Below are 19,588 nucleotides of genomic sequence, written 5' to 3' on the forward strand. Positions count from 1 at the left end.
GGCCAGAATACTGGAGTGGGTAGCCTTTCCCTTCTCCAGAGGATCGTCCCAACCCAGGGATCAAACCCAAGTCTCCCACTTTGCAGCCGGGTTCTTTACCAGCTGAGCCCCCAGGGAAGCCCAAGAATACTGGAGTGGGTAGCCTAACCCTTCTTCAGTGGATCTTCCCAACCGAGGAATTGAACCGGGGTCTCCTGCATTGCAGGCAGATTCTTTACGAGCTGAGCCCCCAGGGAAGCCCTTCTTTACCACTAGTGCCACCTTATAAAAATGAAGAGCAATGCCACGCTCATGAAATAGAGTGGAATGTGGTGGTTCTATGGCTCAAATACCACACCACTTCTTAAGGATCTCTGTGACTTGGGCAAGTTACTTCACTTGCCTCTCCCTGCCCCTGCCCCCCGCTGGAGAGGAAGACCCTCCACACCTCTGGGCAGGTCGTGAGAACTAAAGGGAAGACATACACCGACAGCTGCCCGGAGTCGGTGCCACTCATGAGGGAGGCCAGGTGGCTGTTTTTGTTTAGTCGCTCAGTCATGTCTGACTACTTGGCAACCCCATGGACTGTCCGTGGAATTTCCCGGGCAAGAATACTGGAGTAGATTGCCCTTTCCTTCTCCAAAGGGGTCTTCCCAACCCAGGGATTGAACCCGAGTCTCCTGCACTGGCAGGTGGGTTCTTTACTGCTGAGCCACCTCCCTGGCCGGGAAGCACCGGCCAGGTGGTTACTCTTGTCTAAAAATTGCCCTTTCTGAACACCTGCAACCTTGCAAGGCTGCCCTGGAGACCAAGCCTGAACAGAGGACGTGAAATCAGAAAGGGTAGCAACTCCTTTCCCTGTGCAACAGCACTGGCCGGCATCGATTGCCAAAGGAACGACCGTTTCCACACTTCTCCAGTTTCACAAGAATGCAGCCAGCATCCCCGCTTCCCAAAGTGGTGGGGTTCTTCTCGGGAAGGGATGACTTAGCCACAGGCAGCTTGGGGCTGAGCCTGGGGCCGCCCCGCTGCCTTCACGGGGAGAAAACTCAAGCAGGGCTGTGGTCGACAAGAAAAGCATGCCTCCTTCGGCGAGAGGCTCTTTCTTCTCTTGCTGTTTTGTTCTGTGCCAATTTACCAAGTGCCTGTGGTTGTCAGGCGCTGCCCTGGGAGGGAGACAGAAGACAATAGCTCTCCTTCATGGGGACACCCCCAGCAGGCCTTCCTAGGGCCAGGCCTGGCTTCAGATCGCAGATCTCTGGATCTCTTGACAAGAGGGGAACCCGTGTTTTCTCCCCGCTCTGGGCCTGGGGGAGGCCCCAGGTGGAGTTACCGAGGCTGGACTTCCCTGGCTCTGAGTCACTGCTGTTCCCACATTTCTCAGACCCAGGCCTTGGACCCTGGTAGCCTGGAGGAGTGTTCAGTCTAATCTCCCCTGTAGCGCTTGAATTCCCATAAGTCTTTATTCAGCTGTTGCTTGCACACCCCTTGGGATAGGGCACTCACTACCACCCAGGTCATCGTTTCCTTCCTTGGACGGCTTTGTTCCATGTTGTGCCCGAACATGGGCATATGTTCCCCCTTAACTCCCCTACTCCCGTCCCTGGAGGTGTAGAAAATTGAAGCTGAGCTCCCATTTGGCAAGAATGGTGGATTAGAGCTGGGTGAGGGCACCTCCACGTGGACGGGGGAGCCACAGGCTCAGGAGGAAGAAGAGATGAAGCCCACGCCTGGGGCCCTCTGCTCCCTCTGCTCTGTAGCTGCTTCTCCCCACCCTCCACGGGGTGGTGGGAACAGCGTCGGCCTACTTCCCCACCTCCAGGCCAGCTCGGCCCCTGCAGCTGTCCCCGGCCAGCTGTCTCAGCCCCAGCTGCCTTTGCTGGCTCTCTTGGCCCCGTGGGGCCTGAAGGCTGGCCATTAGGCATTCCTGGTTGTGTCTGACCTCAGGGAGCCTGAGGCTTATCGTTAGTAACTTTCCTGTAGGCCCAGCCCTGGTGGAGCGGCTAAGCCAGACCCTAGCTGCCACCCACATCCTTGCCCCTTTGCAGTGTGGCTCTGGGTCAGTCATCTAACCTCTTGGCCTCAGGGTCCCCTGTGATAGGACCTGAAGTCATTAGCATCTACCTCGTGAGGTTGTGGCGAGGGTGAGCTGGGGTGATCGAGGGTCAGTGGGTCTGGGATGTCCGTCAGCATCAGTTCCCTCTCCTCCCCCCAGCCCCTGCTCAGCACTGACCCACCTGCCTTCTCTCTTCTGCCCAGGGAGCTCCAGGACCGACAGGATGGGGTCAGCCTGCATCAAAGTCACCAAGTACTTCCTCTTCCTCTTCAACTTGCTCTTCTTTGTAAGTATGACCGGCACCATCCAACTGCCTAGGAAAGAGATTCTCTTCCTGGGGGCATCCCAGTCCAAGACCTTCTAGCCTGGGGCTGGTGGTGGGGGTGTGGCGGGGCTGGGGCCTCAGGCAGACTGTTGGAAATGGAAGCAGGTGGGGGTGGAAGGAGATCCCAGCATTCCCAGCTGGTGCGGAGTCAGAACACTGGGCCCCTGCCCCAGCCTTTCCCTCTCCTGAGCTCCGAGGCCATTGGGACGGTCCGGGTAGGGGGTGGGCGTGGGGAGAATGGCATCCTCCTTGTCGGTCCTGACTCCCCATCCTCCTCTGCCTGCCCTGAGGAATCTGCCTGAGGCAGATCTGGGTCTCAGCTGCCCTACCACACCCCCACCCACACGGTGAGGGGTGTCCCCTGCTGCTCCGAGCTCCCAGAGGGTGGGCAAGAGGAGGCGGGGCTCTGGGCAGAGTGAGGACACCGTCGCCCCTCCCCAGACCCAGCCTACAGGCCTCTCGGGCCAGGAGCCGCCCAGCTGTTCGCTCCCGTGCACATCTGGAGCTGCTTTTCCCGGGGCCTTGATTTTCCTCTCTGGTCTGGCACAGGACTCCTCCAGCCTCGGAGTTGCCAGGATGATGGAATGAGTGTGTGTGTGTGTGTGTGTGCGTGCATGTACATGCTTATGGGTGAGTATATATGTATGTGAGTGTGAGATTATGTGTGAATGTGTGTGTGCATATGTGCACACGCTTATGGGTGAGTATATATGTGTGTGTGTGAGTGTGTGTGTGATATGTGCACACGCTTATGGGTGAGTATATGTGTGTGTGTTTGTGAGATGTGTGAGTGTGTGTGCATGCATATGTGCACACACTTATGGGTGAGTATATATGTGTCTGAGTGTATGTGAGATTATGTGTGAGTGTGTGCCGGGGTATGTATGTTTGTGTGAGCATACATGGGTGTGCATGTGTGGATGGGTGTGAGTAGTGTGTGAGAGTATGAGTGTGTGATGGGGGTTGGGGGTTGGGGTGGGTGGACAGTGGACTAGAGAGACCATTAAAGGAGTGCTGTTGGGGGCTGTGGCCTCTCATGCTATTGGTTTACCCGATACTATTTTAAAAAATCAAAATGTTTATAGAATGTATATTATGACTCAATTTTATTTTTTAAAAGGTATATAATATACATGCATATTTTTAAGAGGAACAGAAAATACCTCTGAATATTCTTGTTGGGATTCCTGAGATTTTTGGTTTCATTCTTTTTGGTTCTCTGCATTTTTCAAATTTTCTACAATGAATTCCTTGTGGAAAAAAAGTTTTTTTACATTACAAGTTACACAGGAGTATAGGAAGTTTGGAAAACAAAGCATCACACTAAACTCCCTCTCATAACTGTAACCCAACACATAGATGTTTACAGGTGTGTTGCTGGCACACATGAACACACACACGTACCCACATGCATACATGCACACACATACATGTACACATGTACCCACATCTGCACGCACACATGTACCCACACGCACACACGTACACACATGCACCCATATCCACGCACCCACATGTGTGCACATGCATGTACCCACGCACATACATGTACCCACGTGTGCCCATGCATGTACACACATGTGCATGCATGTACCCACACATGCGTGCACACACTTGTGTGGACATGGACAGCCCTGGTGCTGCCTGCCCTGCAGCGAGTCCACCCTGGCTCTGGCCCACCTTCCCCGCCTCAAGGATGCTGCTGAGGTCGCCCTGCCGCGCCGGCCCTCCACTGATGGCCACAGGGCCCGGGCACCTGAGTTTCCCAGGTTGGTGGTCAGGGCCCTCCTGGCAGGGCCAGGCTTCTGGAAATCAGCTGTCCGTACAGCCTGAACCACGCCTTCCCTGGCAGGCACTGTGCTCCTGGCTGAGGCCCAGCTTTAAGGGCCAGCCAGCCAGGATGAGGGGTGGAATGTGGGAGCAGGTGGTTCTGTCCCTGGGGCTCTCAGGGCCCGAGTGGGGAGTCTGGGCTTCAGCCTCGGAGGTGGCAGGGCCTGGGGACGCAGGGACACAGACATCCCCTCTCCCCCCATGCAGCGGGGGAGACGGAGATGGAGGCTTCATGGAGGAAGCGAGAGGGGTTGGGGGTTTGGGGCCAGGGTGTCCCTTCCACTCCCAGGCTCCCCATGGAACCGGAGCCTAGACGAGCTTCCCTCGGGCTGCACTCTGAGGGTTGGGCTCACTTCGTCTCCTCCCAGCTGCTCCAGGACACTGGCAGGGAGCAGGTGTTCCCTCCCCGGGTGCCGTGGCCCAGGAGGGCTCATAAGGATATAGAGGGGGGCTGTAGTGGGAGAGAGGGGGAGCTTTTTATCTCAGGATGGTGAGAGAGAAATGACAGAATGAAAGGAGACAGAGTGTGTGTGTGTGTGTTTGTCCATTTACCCATCACTTGTCACTCATCTGCCAAGGGTATACTTGACAGCCCTGTGTATTCAGACCCCGTGCTGGGTGCCAGGTAGGCATTCACTTGGTGGAAGAGCCATGGCTTCTGCACTCCTGGGGCCTGTGGTCTGAGGGGTGATGGGCTTCCGTCAAATACTGGCTCAAGTGGACAATAGTACTGCAGTTGTGGGAGGTGCATGGTCGCTAACAGCAGGTAACAAGGCAGCTGACCTCATCGGGGCAGTCAGCAAGAGCGCCCTGCAGTTACATATGTGGCTGGGGCGCGCGGACCCACAGCAGGACCGGAAGTCCAGCACCGGGGGAGGGGTCCCAGCGAGCCTCTCTCAGCTGGGCGAACAGCCCTTCCAGGAAGGATCTGGGTCTGTGTTTCCTGCACAGCGGGAAGCGGTTACGTGATTGAACTTGTGGTTCAAAATCGCTTTGGCTGCCGTGTGTTCTCACGTATGCACATGGGTCCACGTGTACACTCTGGCCTACCCTCCCTCGTGACCCCAAACTCCCCAGAAAATTACCCTGTCATCAGCTTTTCTCAGATCTAAAGAAACTTTGAGGCCGCGGGTGCCATGGCCTTTCTGCAAGTAGGATGCTGGCCTGTGAGGTGCCTGACCCCTGTCAGCAGGCTCTGGGGGGTCTGGGGAGAGGTGTTCATGTGGGATGTGCCCCGTAGCCCCAGTATGGGTTCACAGAGAAAGGGGGTGTCCTGGCGCTCGGCCCCCTGACCTGGCCTCGCTCCTGGCTGTCCCATGGCCTGGCATGGATGCAGCAGCACTTGGCAAGCGGTCAGGCCGTAGTCCCCAGACCTGCTGCTGCTGCTGCTGCGAAGTCACTTCAGTCGTGTCTGACTCTATGCGACCCCATAGACGGAAGCCCACCAGGCTCCCGTCCCTGGGATTCTTCAGGCAAGAACACTGGAGTGGGTTGCCATTTCCTTCTCCAATGCATGAAAATGAAAAGTGAAAGTGAAGTCGCTCAGTCGTGTCTGACTCTTAGCGACCCCATGGACTGCAGCCCACCAGGCTCCTCCATCCATGGGATTTTCCAGACAAGAGTGCTGGAGTGGGGTGCCATTGCCTTCTCCCCCCAGACCTGCAGAGGAACCAAAAAGATCGTGCCAGGCGCTTCACTTGCTGGGCTCCTGGAGGCGAGCTGAGGAGCCCAGCTGGGCAGTCTGGGATTTTACTCTACTGGGGGTAAAGTATTTGCCCAGAGGGAATTTTCCGCCCTGTCTTGCATTCTCTGTTTGGGAGGGCACTTCTTCCTGCAGCCCTGCCCCATGAGTGCAGGTGAGCAGACCAGGGCTCCTTCACATGGGTGTGAGTGCAGGGCAGACCCCAGGCCAGTCGTGCTGGGGTGCTTGGCTGGGGCGGGGAGGGGTTCAGGAGTCTTTGGAAACCTAACTGCCAGTCCCTGTCAAGCCCACCTTCCTCCCAGCGAGCTGTGTGGGCTGAGGTGCCCGCCACTTATGGGTGGACACTCGCCCACCCCCCAACCCCAAGGGTCCCAGGAGTTTTCCTGTTTTCAGGGACTGGCTTTCTGGGCCAAGGCCCAGGACAGACCCCCAGAATCCCTGACCCTGGTTTGCCACCACGTGACCAAGCTGTACAATAAGACCTGCCGTTGAGCCCCTGATGGGTAAATTGGGTGACCTCAGGCAAGGTCAGGAGCCCAGTCTCCCCGTCTGTAAAGTGAGGACAATAACAGCCCGTCTGACAGGGAGAGAGGAGGCGACAAGTGAGCTGCTGGGGACAGATGTCGGGGGGTCATTGTTCTTTCCCTTCCTGCCTCAGCTGCTGCTGTCTTTAAGGGGTGTTGTCTCTAAGGGTGAGGCAAGCAAGGTACTTGCTTCGGGGTTAGCAATAGCCCACCACACTGGGGCCCTGCACCTTTTCAAAAGGCAAAAGCAGTTAACACCAAGCCTGTCTTTATTTAAAAGATTGATATTTTGTTCATCATGAATTTTTTTCCCCATGAGGTTTTATTTCTTAAAAATGATCGCTATAAACTCATTTATCTTGGTTACTGAGTGGTTTTGGTGTCCCCTGAGTTTTTACATGTGAAGCAAATGCCCCATCCACCTTACCCAGGGCCCCAGCTCTGGTTTTTAATAACTGTAGAGCAAGACTGACAAAGCCCCTGGGGCCAAGGGGCTCATCCCAGGCTGAGGGCTCTATCAGCAGCTGCTGGCCTAGCCCCTGAGATTATGGGATGATGGCTAAGGCTGGAGCCCAGGGCTGGTGGTCAAGGGGCATGGTGGTGCACTGGGTTATCCCCAAGCTGGACCCAGGCCAGGCCCTAGGGGAAGACCAGTCTTGCAGGGTGATGCAGGCCTCCCCACCTCCATCCCCTTACGGGAATCTGTGCTTTGGCCAGACTGTGGGCCCCTCCCCATGCTTAGCTGGCTTGATGGGAGGGTGGATCTTGGTGGGGGTTCCACCTGGGGAGGTAGGCTCAGGTTGTGGGTCTGCCTGCTGGTGCAGGGAAGGGAGGCAGGAAATCCCTGGGCCTGGGCCTACACGACCATGCCCCATACACACCCTATTCCTTTCCTTTTCTAATCTTGTATGTACACAGTCTGGTTCATGAACTTAGTCCCTCACTGAGTCCTCTGCCCCTGGTACAGTAGGTGCCCAGGTCCACAGGCTGCATGCAACCCACCCCTGCCCTCAGGGAGCTCACAGTCCAGCCAGAGAGACATGTGGCAGAGTTAAACCCAGTGGGTTTAGTGGGTTTAAGAAGGGTCCAATGGTGGTTGCCCTACAGTTGAGGCCCCCTTAGTTGGCTGGGGGTCAGGAAGTCTCCCGTGAAAAGTGGTCTCAGAGCCGAGAGATCTGAGGACAGGTTGGGCTTTGATGATCAAGTCTGTGGAGGGCTCCAAGTGCCCCGGAGCCTGGCTTGTTTGGGAAGCTCCCAGCCCCCAAGCTGGGGAAGGGCCAGGAGATAAGTAGGAGGGTCCCCCTGGCAGGAGTCGGCACCCTCAGTTTGACCGCACACAGTGTAGGGCAGGGGAGAGCAGAGAGAGGAGGGACTTCCCACTCCTGGCCTGCTTTCTGGATTGCTGGAGTTGGTTGCAGTTGGGGTTCAGGGCCTGAGGCCACCCTGACATCCTGGGCTGGGCAAAGATGGATATGGCCCCCCCACCCCAGGGCAGCTAGGAGGGGATCCCATTAACTGCCCCTTTCTTCTTCCAGGTCCTGGGCGCGGTGATCCTGGGCTTCGGGATATGGATCCTGGTTGACAAGAACAGTTTCATCTCCATCTTACGTAAGGAGCCCTCTTGCTCCCCCCTGGCCCAGCTGTCTCTGAACGAGGGGCGGGGCAGCAGGCGGGGCTGCTCCCACAAGTCCTGGACCCTCAAAGCCCGTCCCGCCCTTTTTCAGCTGCCCTCGGGGCCTGCCTTGCCCAGGTCCTGATGCTGACCACTCTGCCCCTGGGCCTCTCCGCAGGGGTTTTCAGAAGGAATTTTCTCTCCATCTCCAAACAAAGCTGCTTTGTCTGGAGAAGGCTGGGGGATGAGAGAGGCTTGTTCTCCATCCTGGCCCCTTCCCTCTGCCCTGATCTTGAGAAAGCCTCTTACCTCCTCCGTGCCTCCACTTGGCTGCTCAGCAACACATGGGCAGTAGTGCCTCCCCTTCCCAGTTCAGAAGAAAAGCCAGGAGTGGCAGATCGTCAGGCATGCACGAAGCACCTACTATGTGCCTGGCCCCGGCCAGGTGGGCCAGGCAAGTACAGTGAGGAGGAGGCACCAGGCCAGTGTCAACCGTTTGTGGTCACAGTGTGCCAGGCACGGAGCCAAGAGTTTGGCATAGATAAACTGCCTTAACCTCGCAGCAGCCTCGGGCAATAGGAACTTCCTGCCTTTCAAATGAAGACTTGAGCCTCAGAGAAGTAACGTCCCTGGCTCAAGTTCACCCAACCTCGGAGTGATGGGTGTGGGACTTGAACCCCCAGAGCTTTGGTCCAGGTAGTAAGGGAAGCCCCTTGTCTACCTCTTGAAGCTGGAGGGGAAGAAACCCAAGGCTCCCCTGCCAGGACGATAGGAGGCCTTTCCTGTCTTCTCGCCACCTCCTCCAGGAAGCCTGCTAGGCTTGCTGAGCTAGCCTCCAGTGGACGTCCTGAGGTGGGACGGAGGCAGAGAACGGAGTCCAGCAATGCCACGCCCCTCAGCGAGCGGGTCCTTGGCTCACTTCCCCTCCCAGCAGCTGCCCGAGGCAGCAGGTTTGGACTCAGGCCCATGACAGCTGCTTGATTTGAATGAAACGGAACCAGGCTAGGATGGGTGATGGAGGGGGCCCCGGGGGGCTGTGCCTCCCCTTGGACGTGAAGGGAGGGAAGCAAGGGTGACCCCCCTCCACCATATCCGCTGCTGTCTGGGACTGTCAGTCTTGACTTCTGGGGGCAGGGCGTGGACTGCTCCCCATCCGGGGGCTAAGGTCTGGGTTTCCTGCCGCAGTCGGGTGCCCACACCCCGCACGCCCTCCCTGCAAGGAGGGTGGGACACATTCTCCCCGGCCCTGCTCGCTCGCCCCAGGCTGCCCGATTCCTGGGCCATGGTGGACACTCAGTGGGCACTGTGCCTCGGAGCAAAGTCTCTGGGCCCAGCCGGCCCACTGCATTTCTGCCCTCAGCACCCCACCCGCTCGGCGCTCCCGGGGTCCTCACTGTTCAGGGCTGAGAATCTCAAACTGGCCAGGCTTTGGAAGCCCCCTGGATGCACCTGAGTGATTTTGCAGATACCAAGGCCTGACCCCACCCCCAAGGGATCTGACTCCAGGGGTCTGGGTGGAGCTCCGGAGCACCGAGGCTTTTAAAAAATCTTTCCGGGGGGGTTCCCCAGGCAGCCAAAGTTCAGAAACACTAATTTGTTAGCCCAGTCACTATACCCTTGAGTAAACTGAGGCTCAGAGAAAGGGAGGAAAATACTTGCTAAGAGTCTTGCAGCAAGTGAGAGTCAGAACAGGGAGCCCAGGGCCTACTGTGTGCGTGAGCCCAGAGCCTGCGTGACACGGCTCTCCCCTTACCTGACTGAATCCTCACTGGGAGGCCCTGGGGCTGGGCATTACCAGCCCCATCTTACAATGGAGGAAATTGAGGGGAAAGGTAGTAACTTGTCCAAGGGCACAGCTAGAGGCTGGGGAACAGGGATGGGAACCAGGGGGCATGGCTCCTGGACACCCCCCAGCCCCCACCACTGGGCCCCGCAGCAGCAGGGGGCATGGCTCCTGGACACCCCCCCCAGCCCCCACCACCGGGCCCCGCAGCACCAGGGGGCATGGCTCCTGGACACCCCCCAGCCCCACCACCGGGCCCCGCAGCACACCCCGCATTCACACCATCAGGAGCAGAAGCCAGCATGGCGGGTCAGGACGCAGAGCGCCAGGCCCGATGCCAGGGTTCCAGTCCTGGCTCTGCTATCTACCGGTTGTGCGATCCTGGGCAAGTTACTCCACCCTCTGTACCTCCTTACCTGTAATATGAAGGTAGTAATAGACCACGTCATAAAGTCCACTGTGAGAAATTAGGCAAGTTAATGTCTGACGTTTAGAAGGGTTTCTAGTAAATCGTAAACCCTACATAAATGATTGTTAAATCAGTTTATAATACCATATGATCCTTAGAACATCTTTAAGAAGCCGGAATTACTAGTTTTATTTCACAGAGAAAAAAAAACACACTAAAAAACCAGAAGCCCAGAAAATGGCCTGCCCACATCCCACAGGGGTCAGAGCCTATGGGCAGCACTTTGGGTTAGGTAGCAACCGACTTTTCGTGGTCCTTGGGCACTTTGGGAGGTTTGGGCTACTTCCTGCCCATTTCATTGGTACCTCTGAGACCCAACAAGGCCAAAGGATGCCAGTCTTGGTGCATAGGACCTGGGCTATATATGTGCCCCCTTCCTACATCAGGTTGCTCAGATCAGGAGCAGCCTGAGGCCCTGGAGGACAGGGACTGACAAAATGTCCTGGGAAACAGAGAGTCCGCGCTTCAGCTGGCCTCCCAGGAGAAGGCCCCGAGTGGCGGTGGTGGTAGCGGGCTCTCAGCCCCCAGCCTTGCCCCTTGGGCCCTGTCTGCAGCCTCCTAGCTGCTCCGGGCCCCGACAGAGGGATCAGGGTGTGGTACCACCTTCATCAAGCCGTGGCAGAAATTCAGCAGGCTGGTTTGGATGAAGGGCCTTCTTTGGGGCTGGCACACTGTGGATTTCCAGGCAGTGCCAGTTGATGTTGGGAGGAGGAGGATTCACTGGGAGGGCTTGCTGAAACCCAAACCCAGGAAGTTTAAGAAAAAGCAAAATTTGACCGCCTTCCCCTGCTCTTGTTGGTGGGTGAGAGCCCGGGCAATAAGGGCCTGGAGTAAGAGGGAAGTCTCCTCACTCACCCGCTTCGGGCCTCTGCTCAGCTTCTCCGGGTCTCCTTTAAGGAGCTAGGCGGGGTGGCCGCCCTGCCCTGATGCCTGAGAGTGAGGTGGGCTGGCCAGGGCATTTCCTCAGCTCTAGAACCTTCTGTCTGTGCCCAGGAAGTGGGTCTGGATCACCCCCTCCTACCCACCAATGCGCCAGCTTTGTGGTAATTCCTTAAGGGCCCTCATGCACCCTCCATGGCCGAGGTGGGGACCTCAGCCCCTCTGAGGGTTGCCCTCTCCACCGGGAGTCGCGGTCAGTCAGCCCATTGGCAGCCCTGGCCATGTCTGTCATTGGGAAAGCACAACGAACAGGCGGATTCCGGGTCATCTGCAAAGTCTGCCCAGCCGCGGTGGGGCCAGGAATCTGCCTCCCTGAGGGCGGTTCTCCTGATCTGCTGAGGCTCTCGGGGTATTCTGCTGCCCCCCACGCCCTGAGGGTGCTTCGCTTCCCTGCAGCGCCCGGGGCTGTCAGAGGACAGCACCCGAAGCCCCCTGCCCACAGGAGGCGCGACCCCCGGGCCCTCCGGGCACGTCACAGCCTCGGGGTTTGGAGTGGGCTCCACACACCCCACACCTGGGAGCTGGAGGAGGATGTGAGCTCTTCCCTGCGTGATCTGTTGGGATTCTTGGGAAATGCTGGTCGAGATTTCTGACCTCCATCTGCCTGGCGGCGGGTGGCTCCATCATTGCCATTAGGCACCGCCCCCCCTTCCTCCACCCCGCATATCCCCTGTCAGGCTCCCCTCTGTCTCAACTTCTTTTCCATCTTGTCTTCCCGTGCCCCGAGCTTCCTCCCGCCTCAGGCGTCTGCCGTGCTTACTTGACCTTAGCCAGCCTCAGCGTCTTCATGGCCCTTCACACCCCTCACCCCACCGCACGTCACCTTTGTGGGGTGGGGACCTCAGCAGGTTGACTGACCACTGCATACCTAGCAGTTGGCATAGCGCCTGGCATGCAGTGGTTCCTGGTAAATCTCTGTGGGCCGAACAAATAAAGGAGAGAAACGCCTGCGTCAGTGCGCACGACCCGTGCAGAAGCGGAAAGAGCCTGGCGTTAGGAGTCTGTTGTTGAGTCGCTCAGTCGTGTCCGACTCTTTGCAACCCCATGGACTGCAGCACACCAGGCTTCCCTCTCCTTCACTCTCTCCTGGAGGTTGCTCAAACTCATGTCCATTGGGTCAGTGATGCCATCCAACCATCTCATCCTCTGTCGTCCTCTTCTTTTGCCTTCAATCTTTCCCAGCATCAGAGTCTTTTCCAGCGAGTCTCTCTTTGCATCAGGTGGACAAAATATTGGGTCTGCCTATTCGCAAATCCCAGCTCTGGCCCTTGCTGATGTGCCTTTCTGAGCCTCAGTTTCCTCACCTGTGAGATGGACGTGCTAGTGCCTGCCGGGCAGAGTTCTGGCAGACGTGTGAAGCCCTGAGGCATAGTGAATGGGCAAGATGGGGCACGTTTGTTGTTTATGGACACGGAGGAAGGTGGGCCTCTGTGTCCGTAGCCACAGCAGAACCTGCCAGTCTGTTTCGTTAATTCAGCAAGTGACTCATACAGCACTTTGCTGTGCTGGACGCTGTCCCAGGGGTGGGGTTTCAGCAGGGACTGGCCCCTGCCCTCATGCAGCTTACAGGCTCCTACGAGTTGCAGACGATGAGCAAGAGAAGTCAGTAAAACTAGAGTCTTTTCAGTCCCTTAAGTGCTAAGGAGAAAAAGTAAAGTAGGGAAGGGGCGGGGCACACATCTAGGGGAGGCCACCTCCAAAGCGGGGGAGGGAGCAGGTGCCTGGCTGGATGGCTTAGCCCATTGTCCCGACCCCACGGCAGGGATGTGGCTGCAGCCCTGCCCCGACTTTGCACTCAGCAAGGGCAAGACAGGCAGGCTGAATCCAGTGTCCTTCTCCCCTGGCAGAGACCTCCTCCACCTCGTTCAAGGTGGCGGCCTACGTCTTCATCAGCGTGGGGGCCCTCACCATGCTCATGGGCTTCCTGGGCTGCCTGGGTGCCGTCAACGAGGTCCGCTGCCTGCTGGGGATGGTGAGTACGGTCCCCCCAGCACTGTCCAGCCAGCGCCCCCACCTCATCCTGCCCAGGGGGCCCTGGCCAGGTCTGGGTGGGGGCATCCGCGGTGAGGGGGGCGTGGTGGGGACCCTGCTGACTGTGTGTCTGCTCTGCATCCCCAGTACTTTGCCTTCCTCCTGCTGATCCTCATTGCCCAGGTGACTGCAGGGGTCTTCTTCTACTTCAACATGGGCCAGGTGAGCACCTCCCCGACCCTGTTCCCACCCCGACCTGGGCTGGACTAGCCACGTGGGTAGGGAGTGGGGGTAGGGGTGGCCTGGGGGTGGGGGACAGACAAGAGGCGTCGTGGTTGTCATGGAGAAACCAAAGGTGGGGAATTCCCTGGCAGTTCGGTGGTTAGGACTACATGCTTTCACGGCCAAGGGTGTGGGTTCAATCCATGGTCGGGGAACTAGGATCCCCCAAGAAAAAAGGAATCTCGCAGGTGCCAGGTCAGCCTCCAGGGCCTCTGGTTCCCTGTGGTCACATGGCAGAATGCTAGAGGTGGGCGGAGGCAATACAGGTGGGTAGAGTCGCTGCTGGGCCCAATATTGACTGGACCCCACCACTTCCTAGCTGTGTGGCCACTGGCAAGCTGCTTGCCTCTCTGTTCCTGTTTCACCTTCTGTAACCAGGGGTCATGAATAATTTAACTCTCAGGGTTGCTGCAGTGATTCAGTGAGATTATCTTAGTGAAACACTTAGCATAATCCTCAGCATCTCGTCCGCAGATGAGGCCCAGGGAGGAGACGGTCCATGAAAACATTATTCCCATGTCAGAGGGAAGACCTTCAATGTTAAGGAATAGAAAATCAGACATACTGGGGCTTAAACGCTAAGGACGTATGTTGTTGATTTAACCAGAAGTCAGGTTTGGAAGCTCAAGAGGCCCTGGTTCTGGCTGTCTGTTCAGCATCCTCATCCTGACATCTTTCCTCCATCATGCCACTCGCCTCATGGTCACAAGACAGCTGCCACAGCACCAGGCCCGACATCTGTGCTGCTCTGGCCAGGAGAAAGGGAGTGGAACAGTGCCAGCCATAGCCATCCCTTTTATCTGAAAAGCAAGCCCCCGACCAAGCAAGCGAGTCTGGGGCAGTGCCAGTGACGGCCATCACTTTTATCCAAAAAGCAAGCCCCCGACCAGTCTCCTCCAGACTGAGTTTTAAAGGCACACCTAGCTTCAAGGGAGGCTGAGAAAGTGAGTATCTAGCTTTCAGCCTCTAAAGACAGAGACGCAACAGAGAAGGGGGCTGTCTGTTGGCCACTGGGTGTGCCAGTTGATCATGACTGTCACAGTTAGCATTATGGAGCACCTGCTCTGTGCACTTGGTATTCTCTAGAAGCTTTATGCACATTATCTTATCTCGTCCTCCCAGCAGCTCTGCTGTGTAAGTCTTACGTTGACGGGCCAGGAAGCAGATGCTCAGAGAGATGATTAACAACGACAGCATCAGTAGTAGTAACGCTAGCCCCTTATCCCTAATTCCTACTGAGCACACACCAGATACTGGGCTCAGTGTCAGCCACTTTCCCTGCCTTCTCTTCCTGAGCCTCACCTCAATTCATGCTCCAGGTGAGGGTAGAGGGCATACAGTGCCAGCAGCCAGGCCAGGTGAGGGCCCAGGCACCACACGGCTAATCGGAGTTCACCCTGGGCCCAGCTGAGGCTGGATCCTGCCTTCCCTCCAGGACCACAGTTCCCATCCACGCACAGGGCTGGCAGAGCCAGTGGCGTGGACTCCTCCATTTTACCACTTTGAAAGGCGAGTTGCCACAGACCCTTCTTGGAAGGAAGTTGAGAAAACGTTACAGCAACATCATCAAGTAATGCTTCATAGAATCTAGAGCAAGCCTGGCACTAAACGCTTTGTATATATTGCGTTTATTTGTTCCTCATAGCAAGCCTTTGAGGTCATGGGTATGAGTACTCTCAGTTTCAGGTGTAGAACCCCAGGCACAGAGAGGCTAAGTCACTGGGCCAAAGGCCACACAGCTAGTAAGTGGCAGAGCCAGGGTTTGAACCCAGGCCACCTGGCTTCCTGGCTCACACTGGTGAAATTTTCATTATGTGGTTCCTACTCTTTCCTAGGAACATTGGAGCTAGCTTCCAGCGTAGGCATAGAGCAGCTAAAGTCAACATGAGGACTATCAGAAGACACACTGAGAGAGAAGAAAAACAGTATTCCTGAGCTGGGGGACAAGATTCTTGTGGGAGCTTAGAGCTAACTTGAACACTGAGCTTCCTGGCAGCCAAGGTGGAAGGAAAAATAGCAGTTTAGTAGATGAAAGGAAGTTGGCTTGGTTACCAGACAGAAAGCCGATTTTGAGGGAAGGGAAGCTACTCTCCCAGTGCAAGGGTTGCAGGATTGGGTCTTCATTTCCACTGTGTGGCACTTGGGGCTTCTCTGGGCCCCCGTCAGTGGCACAGTACCAAGAGAGTGGATGAGAACGGGGCCGCAGTGAGTGGTTCCTGTGACTCAGAAGCTAGTCAAATGGCGTTAGGCAGACCGCCTCTTCACCCCCGTGTTGTCCTATCTCACAGTAATAAAGACAGTGTCCATCTGTGAGCACCAGTCACGTCCCAGGGGCTGACACTCATTTTAGTTTTATTGGCATTTTCAAGTTTAAGAAACTGAGGCCCAGGAAGGCAGTGAATTTTGGCCCTGGTCATATGCAGTTCAAATGCGACAGGGCGGATATTCCCATCCACTCCAACCCGAGGCCTGTGCTTCCCTCTACTTCCACGCTGCCTCCCCTCTAGCTGGCATAATCTGCTTGGCTGCCAACCAGGAGCCATGCCCCAGAGGCAACACCCAGCCCTGGAGCCAGGCTGGTTTGGAGAATCAGCTCTCCTGACTCTAGTCCAGGCTGTGTGTGTCACAGTACCCCACTGTCCCCTTCTCTGCCTGCCCCAAGCTCCCAGACTCCATACTTCATGGCCCCCAGCCCCCAGCCCCAGCCCACCTCCCCTTGGCCCACCTCCTTCTCTGGAAAGCAGGGGGAAATTTCCTGGCTTCGCTGGGGAAGTTCTGGCGCCACCCGCTCGCCTGAGTTGGAATGAATGATTTATTTTTTCTTTCCCAGCACATTGTAAATCCCAGTGGAAGACTAAACATGCCCTTGGTGGTGTTTATTCCTGCAGATGAGGCCCAGCTGGGGAGGTGGGACCTGGGTGAGCCTGAAGGAAAAAGGCTGTTTTGGAAGGTGACGGGCCCCGTCTCCCCCCATCTCCAGGCCTCCTGAGCAGGTGGGAGGGACTGAGACCCTGGGGCCCCCCTGAAGTGGTCTCCAGTATCCCTCCCCCCAGCAGCCACTGTTCCCAGGGTGGCAGCAGGGGAGGCTGGGCACCTTGGGCGAAGCACGGGCCTTCCAAGCTGTGGGGTCTGCTTCTGTCAACGGAGGAGAATACACCTGGCTGGCTTCCCCCCAGCCCCAGGCTTGCTTGCAGCCCAGACTTCAAGGCTTGTAGAAAACACAGATGTATTGGCCCAGGGCCTGGACCCCAGAACCAAGCTGCCCATGCCGGACCCGGCTCTGAGACCCTCGGCAAGTTACTCAGCCCCTCTGTGCCTCAGTTTCCTCCTTTGTCAAACGGCAACAATCCTACAGGTCCGCTCTCCCTTAGCCATAATTCCAAAGTCCAAAAAACACTTCAGAAACCCAACATACCACTCACAACTCATTTGGTGGCAAAATCGAACCTGGATGGAAATGAGCTTGTTGATGGCCTTGGCTTACCCCCTTCAGGTGCCCCCTGGGAAGTACAGAATGGAAGAGATTGTGGGGGTGACACGCAGCCCTCCAGCCCTGCCTAAAATCCCACCGTTTTTCAGTGCCGGGGCACACTGGCCCCGAAGGCCACCTTATAAGTAGTGCACCAAGGGTGGAGGCGTTGACAGGTGGGAAGGGCCTAGTGTCCGCCTGGCCCAGAGCAGATTCGTGCTGGCATCACTGCAAGAGTTTGCTATTATCGTCACCGTTGCTGACTTCACTAATGCCTCGTACGGGCTCAGTGAATGGGCAGCTGTTCCTATTGTCACCAGTATCAATGCTCATATTCCCAAGGGCTGTGGGAACCGGGGTTTAGGTATGGAGTTAAGATTCTTCTGGCTGTTTCCTTGTCTGATCATTACCCAGCCCCCTTTTAGTGGGAAAAACTCAGGTCTGGGTTCTGCCGTTGCCTGCTATGTGGCCTTGGACATGTTACTCTGCCTCCCTGAGCCCCTGGTGACCTCTTGGGCCATTCCCAGCTCTGTCACTCTGGGATGCTGGTTTGTTCTTTCTGGGCGGTGGAGGGTGGGCAGGGGTCAGTGCAGGAGAGGGTGAACTAGTAACCGGTTCCCAGAACATGCTGGGTGCTGGGCTGCGTGCACTCACACAGGCCGTCCCACTGACCTGCACGTGTGAGGCCACTGAGGCTCTGAGAGTTTGTATCGGGGGGCTTCCCTGGGTGGCTCTGATGGTAAAGAATCTGCCTGCGATGCAGGTGACCCAGGTTCAGTCTCTAGGTCGGGAAGGTCCTCTGGGGAAGGGTATGGCAACCCCCGCCGGTATTCCTGCTTGGAGAAGTCCATGGACAGGGAACCCTGGCAGGCGACAGTCCATACGGTCGCGAAGAGTCAGACACGACTGAGCGACTGACACTTTCACTTTCAGCTTGAGCAGAAGGCCCGCGGGCTGAGAGCATGAGGGGAGGGGCTCACGTGGTCTGGGTGGTCGCCGGCGTGGAGGCAGGGGGCTGTTGGTGGTGACGGGGGCTCAGCTGGACTGCTGTGTGCTCTGCAGAGAGGGTGGCTGGCCAGGAAAGCCATTATTCCCTTTCTCCTCCTTCCCTCTCCCACGCAAGGGGCCCACAGTAGCCAGCCAGCCAGCGCCCGTAGGAGGGAACACACAGGTGATTAAACAAGTTCCTTGAGGACAGCGTGTTCTGTGAGACAGCTCTCCCTGCCATGGAAACTTCCTGATTCACTAACTTGGGTTTCCGCGGCCGCAGGGAGGTGGCTGGAGTCGGGACGGGGGTGGAGGTGGGAGGGGTGGGGGCCTTTCTCTTCCCTTTCGGGAAAGGGGAAGAAGGCACCCAGACTGTCCTTCTGGAAAGGGATTTTGGAGACCAGTGGGCAGAGAGTCAAGCACCTGCGTGTCTGGCTCCAGCGCCTGACTCGGGCCCGCCCTCAGGGAGCCTACTGTGGGGGGGACACAGACGTCCATGGCGCGGCCCCCTGCTGAATTCTTCGGTAGCTGGTTATGTAGATTGCAGCCAGACTTTCAGGAAAGACCTAGGTGGCCACTAAGAGTGAAAATGCTATCCCCTCCACATCTTCCAGGGCAAACGGTCCTCATTTCTTACCAGGTTTCCAGGATGAAGCCTCAAAGCGCTTGGCAACCTCTTCTGTGGATACAGGGGGAGGGGGCGAGAAAGTGTGGGTCCCTCTCATTGCATGGGGACCCCTCATTGTGAGAAGCAGTTTGGCACATAAGAGCATGGAGAGAGGGCTGAACACCATCCCAAAGAGGCTGCAGAGGAGCCTGGAGATTTACCCTGGGGAGGAGGGGTAAAGGGAGATGTGGTTGGGTCTCAAACATCTGAATGACGTTTGTCCTGGGAGAGAACGATTCGATTTGTTCTGTGTGGTCCCAGCTGGGACTTGGGAGGCAGAGGGAGGGTGGAAACTAATGGACAGAAGCCACTTGAGTGCAACTTAAAATGAGCTGATTATACCAAGAGCCTCCCCGCAATGTGCTATTTGGTGTGGTACTGAGTTCCCCATCACAGGGAGTATTTAAGCAGAGCCTGAAAAGTACAAAAAGGATTCTTAGTTTTGGATGATATGCTGTCTTCTGATTGTACCTCTCTCAGAAAAGTCGCACCACAAAGCGACATAGAAGCGTAGCATGGGGTGGGGGTCTGGGGAGAGGTGTCCCAGAGGGCGGCAGGGTTGGGGTCGGGGTGGGGGATGCTGGGCGGCTTGCTGCGACAGGATCTCGGGGTCCTGGAGGTGCATGTAGCTGGTGATGGGTATACCTCCCCAGCCTGCCAGCTGTCTGGTCTTGTGCAGTTCTTCTCACTGTCTGCGCCTTGGTTTTCTCTTTCGGGAAGCAGGGAGGATGGTATTGGACAAGAGCAGGACCACCTTCCTAGGCGTGTACACTGAGCAGCCAGCCACACAGCATCCCACACTTAGAAGCTTTCTGTGCTGGAGTTGGTGTCTTGAAATTCCTAATCATTCTGAAGTAAGGAGCCCTGGGCCGTAAATTATGCAGCCATTCTAGGCAAGCCTCTTTATTACATATAACAGTAACCCAACTGAAACTGGCCCACCCTGGCTGCAGGCTCAGCTGGATCCAGGCTTCTGACGGCTGCCACCAGCAC

General features: G+C 56.8%; 1 protein-coding gene across 4 annotated transcripts in view; it reads left to right on the forward strand.

The window, feature by feature from the left end:
• CD82 (CD82 molecule) overlaps window positions 1–19,588 on the forward strand; it is a 57,892-nt gene that overhangs the window by 29,639 nt on the left and 8,665 nt on the right. For all 4 annotated transcript variants that reach the window (XM_040259060.1, XM_040259062.1, XM_040259061.1 and 1 more), the window contains 4 exons: window positions 2,239–2,321; window positions 7,952–8,024; window positions 13,067–13,191; window positions 13,338–13,412. In XM_040259060.1, coding sequence (XP_040114994.1) covers window positions 2,239–2,321; window positions 7,952–8,024; window positions 13,067–13,191; window positions 13,338–13,412 — 356 coding nt within the window. The remainder of the gene's footprint in view (window positions 1–2,238; window positions 2,322–7,951; window positions 8,025–13,066; window positions 13,192–13,337; window positions 13,413–19,588) is intronic.

This window comes from Oryx dammah, unplaced genomic scaffold (genome assembly GCF_014754425.2).
Source record: "Oryx dammah isolate SB20612 unplaced genomic scaffold, SCBI_Odam_1.1 HiC_scaffold_17, whole genome shotgun sequence".
Classification (NCBI taxonomy): Eukaryota; Metazoa; Chordata; class Mammalia; order Artiodactyla; family Bovidae; genus Oryx; species Oryx dammah.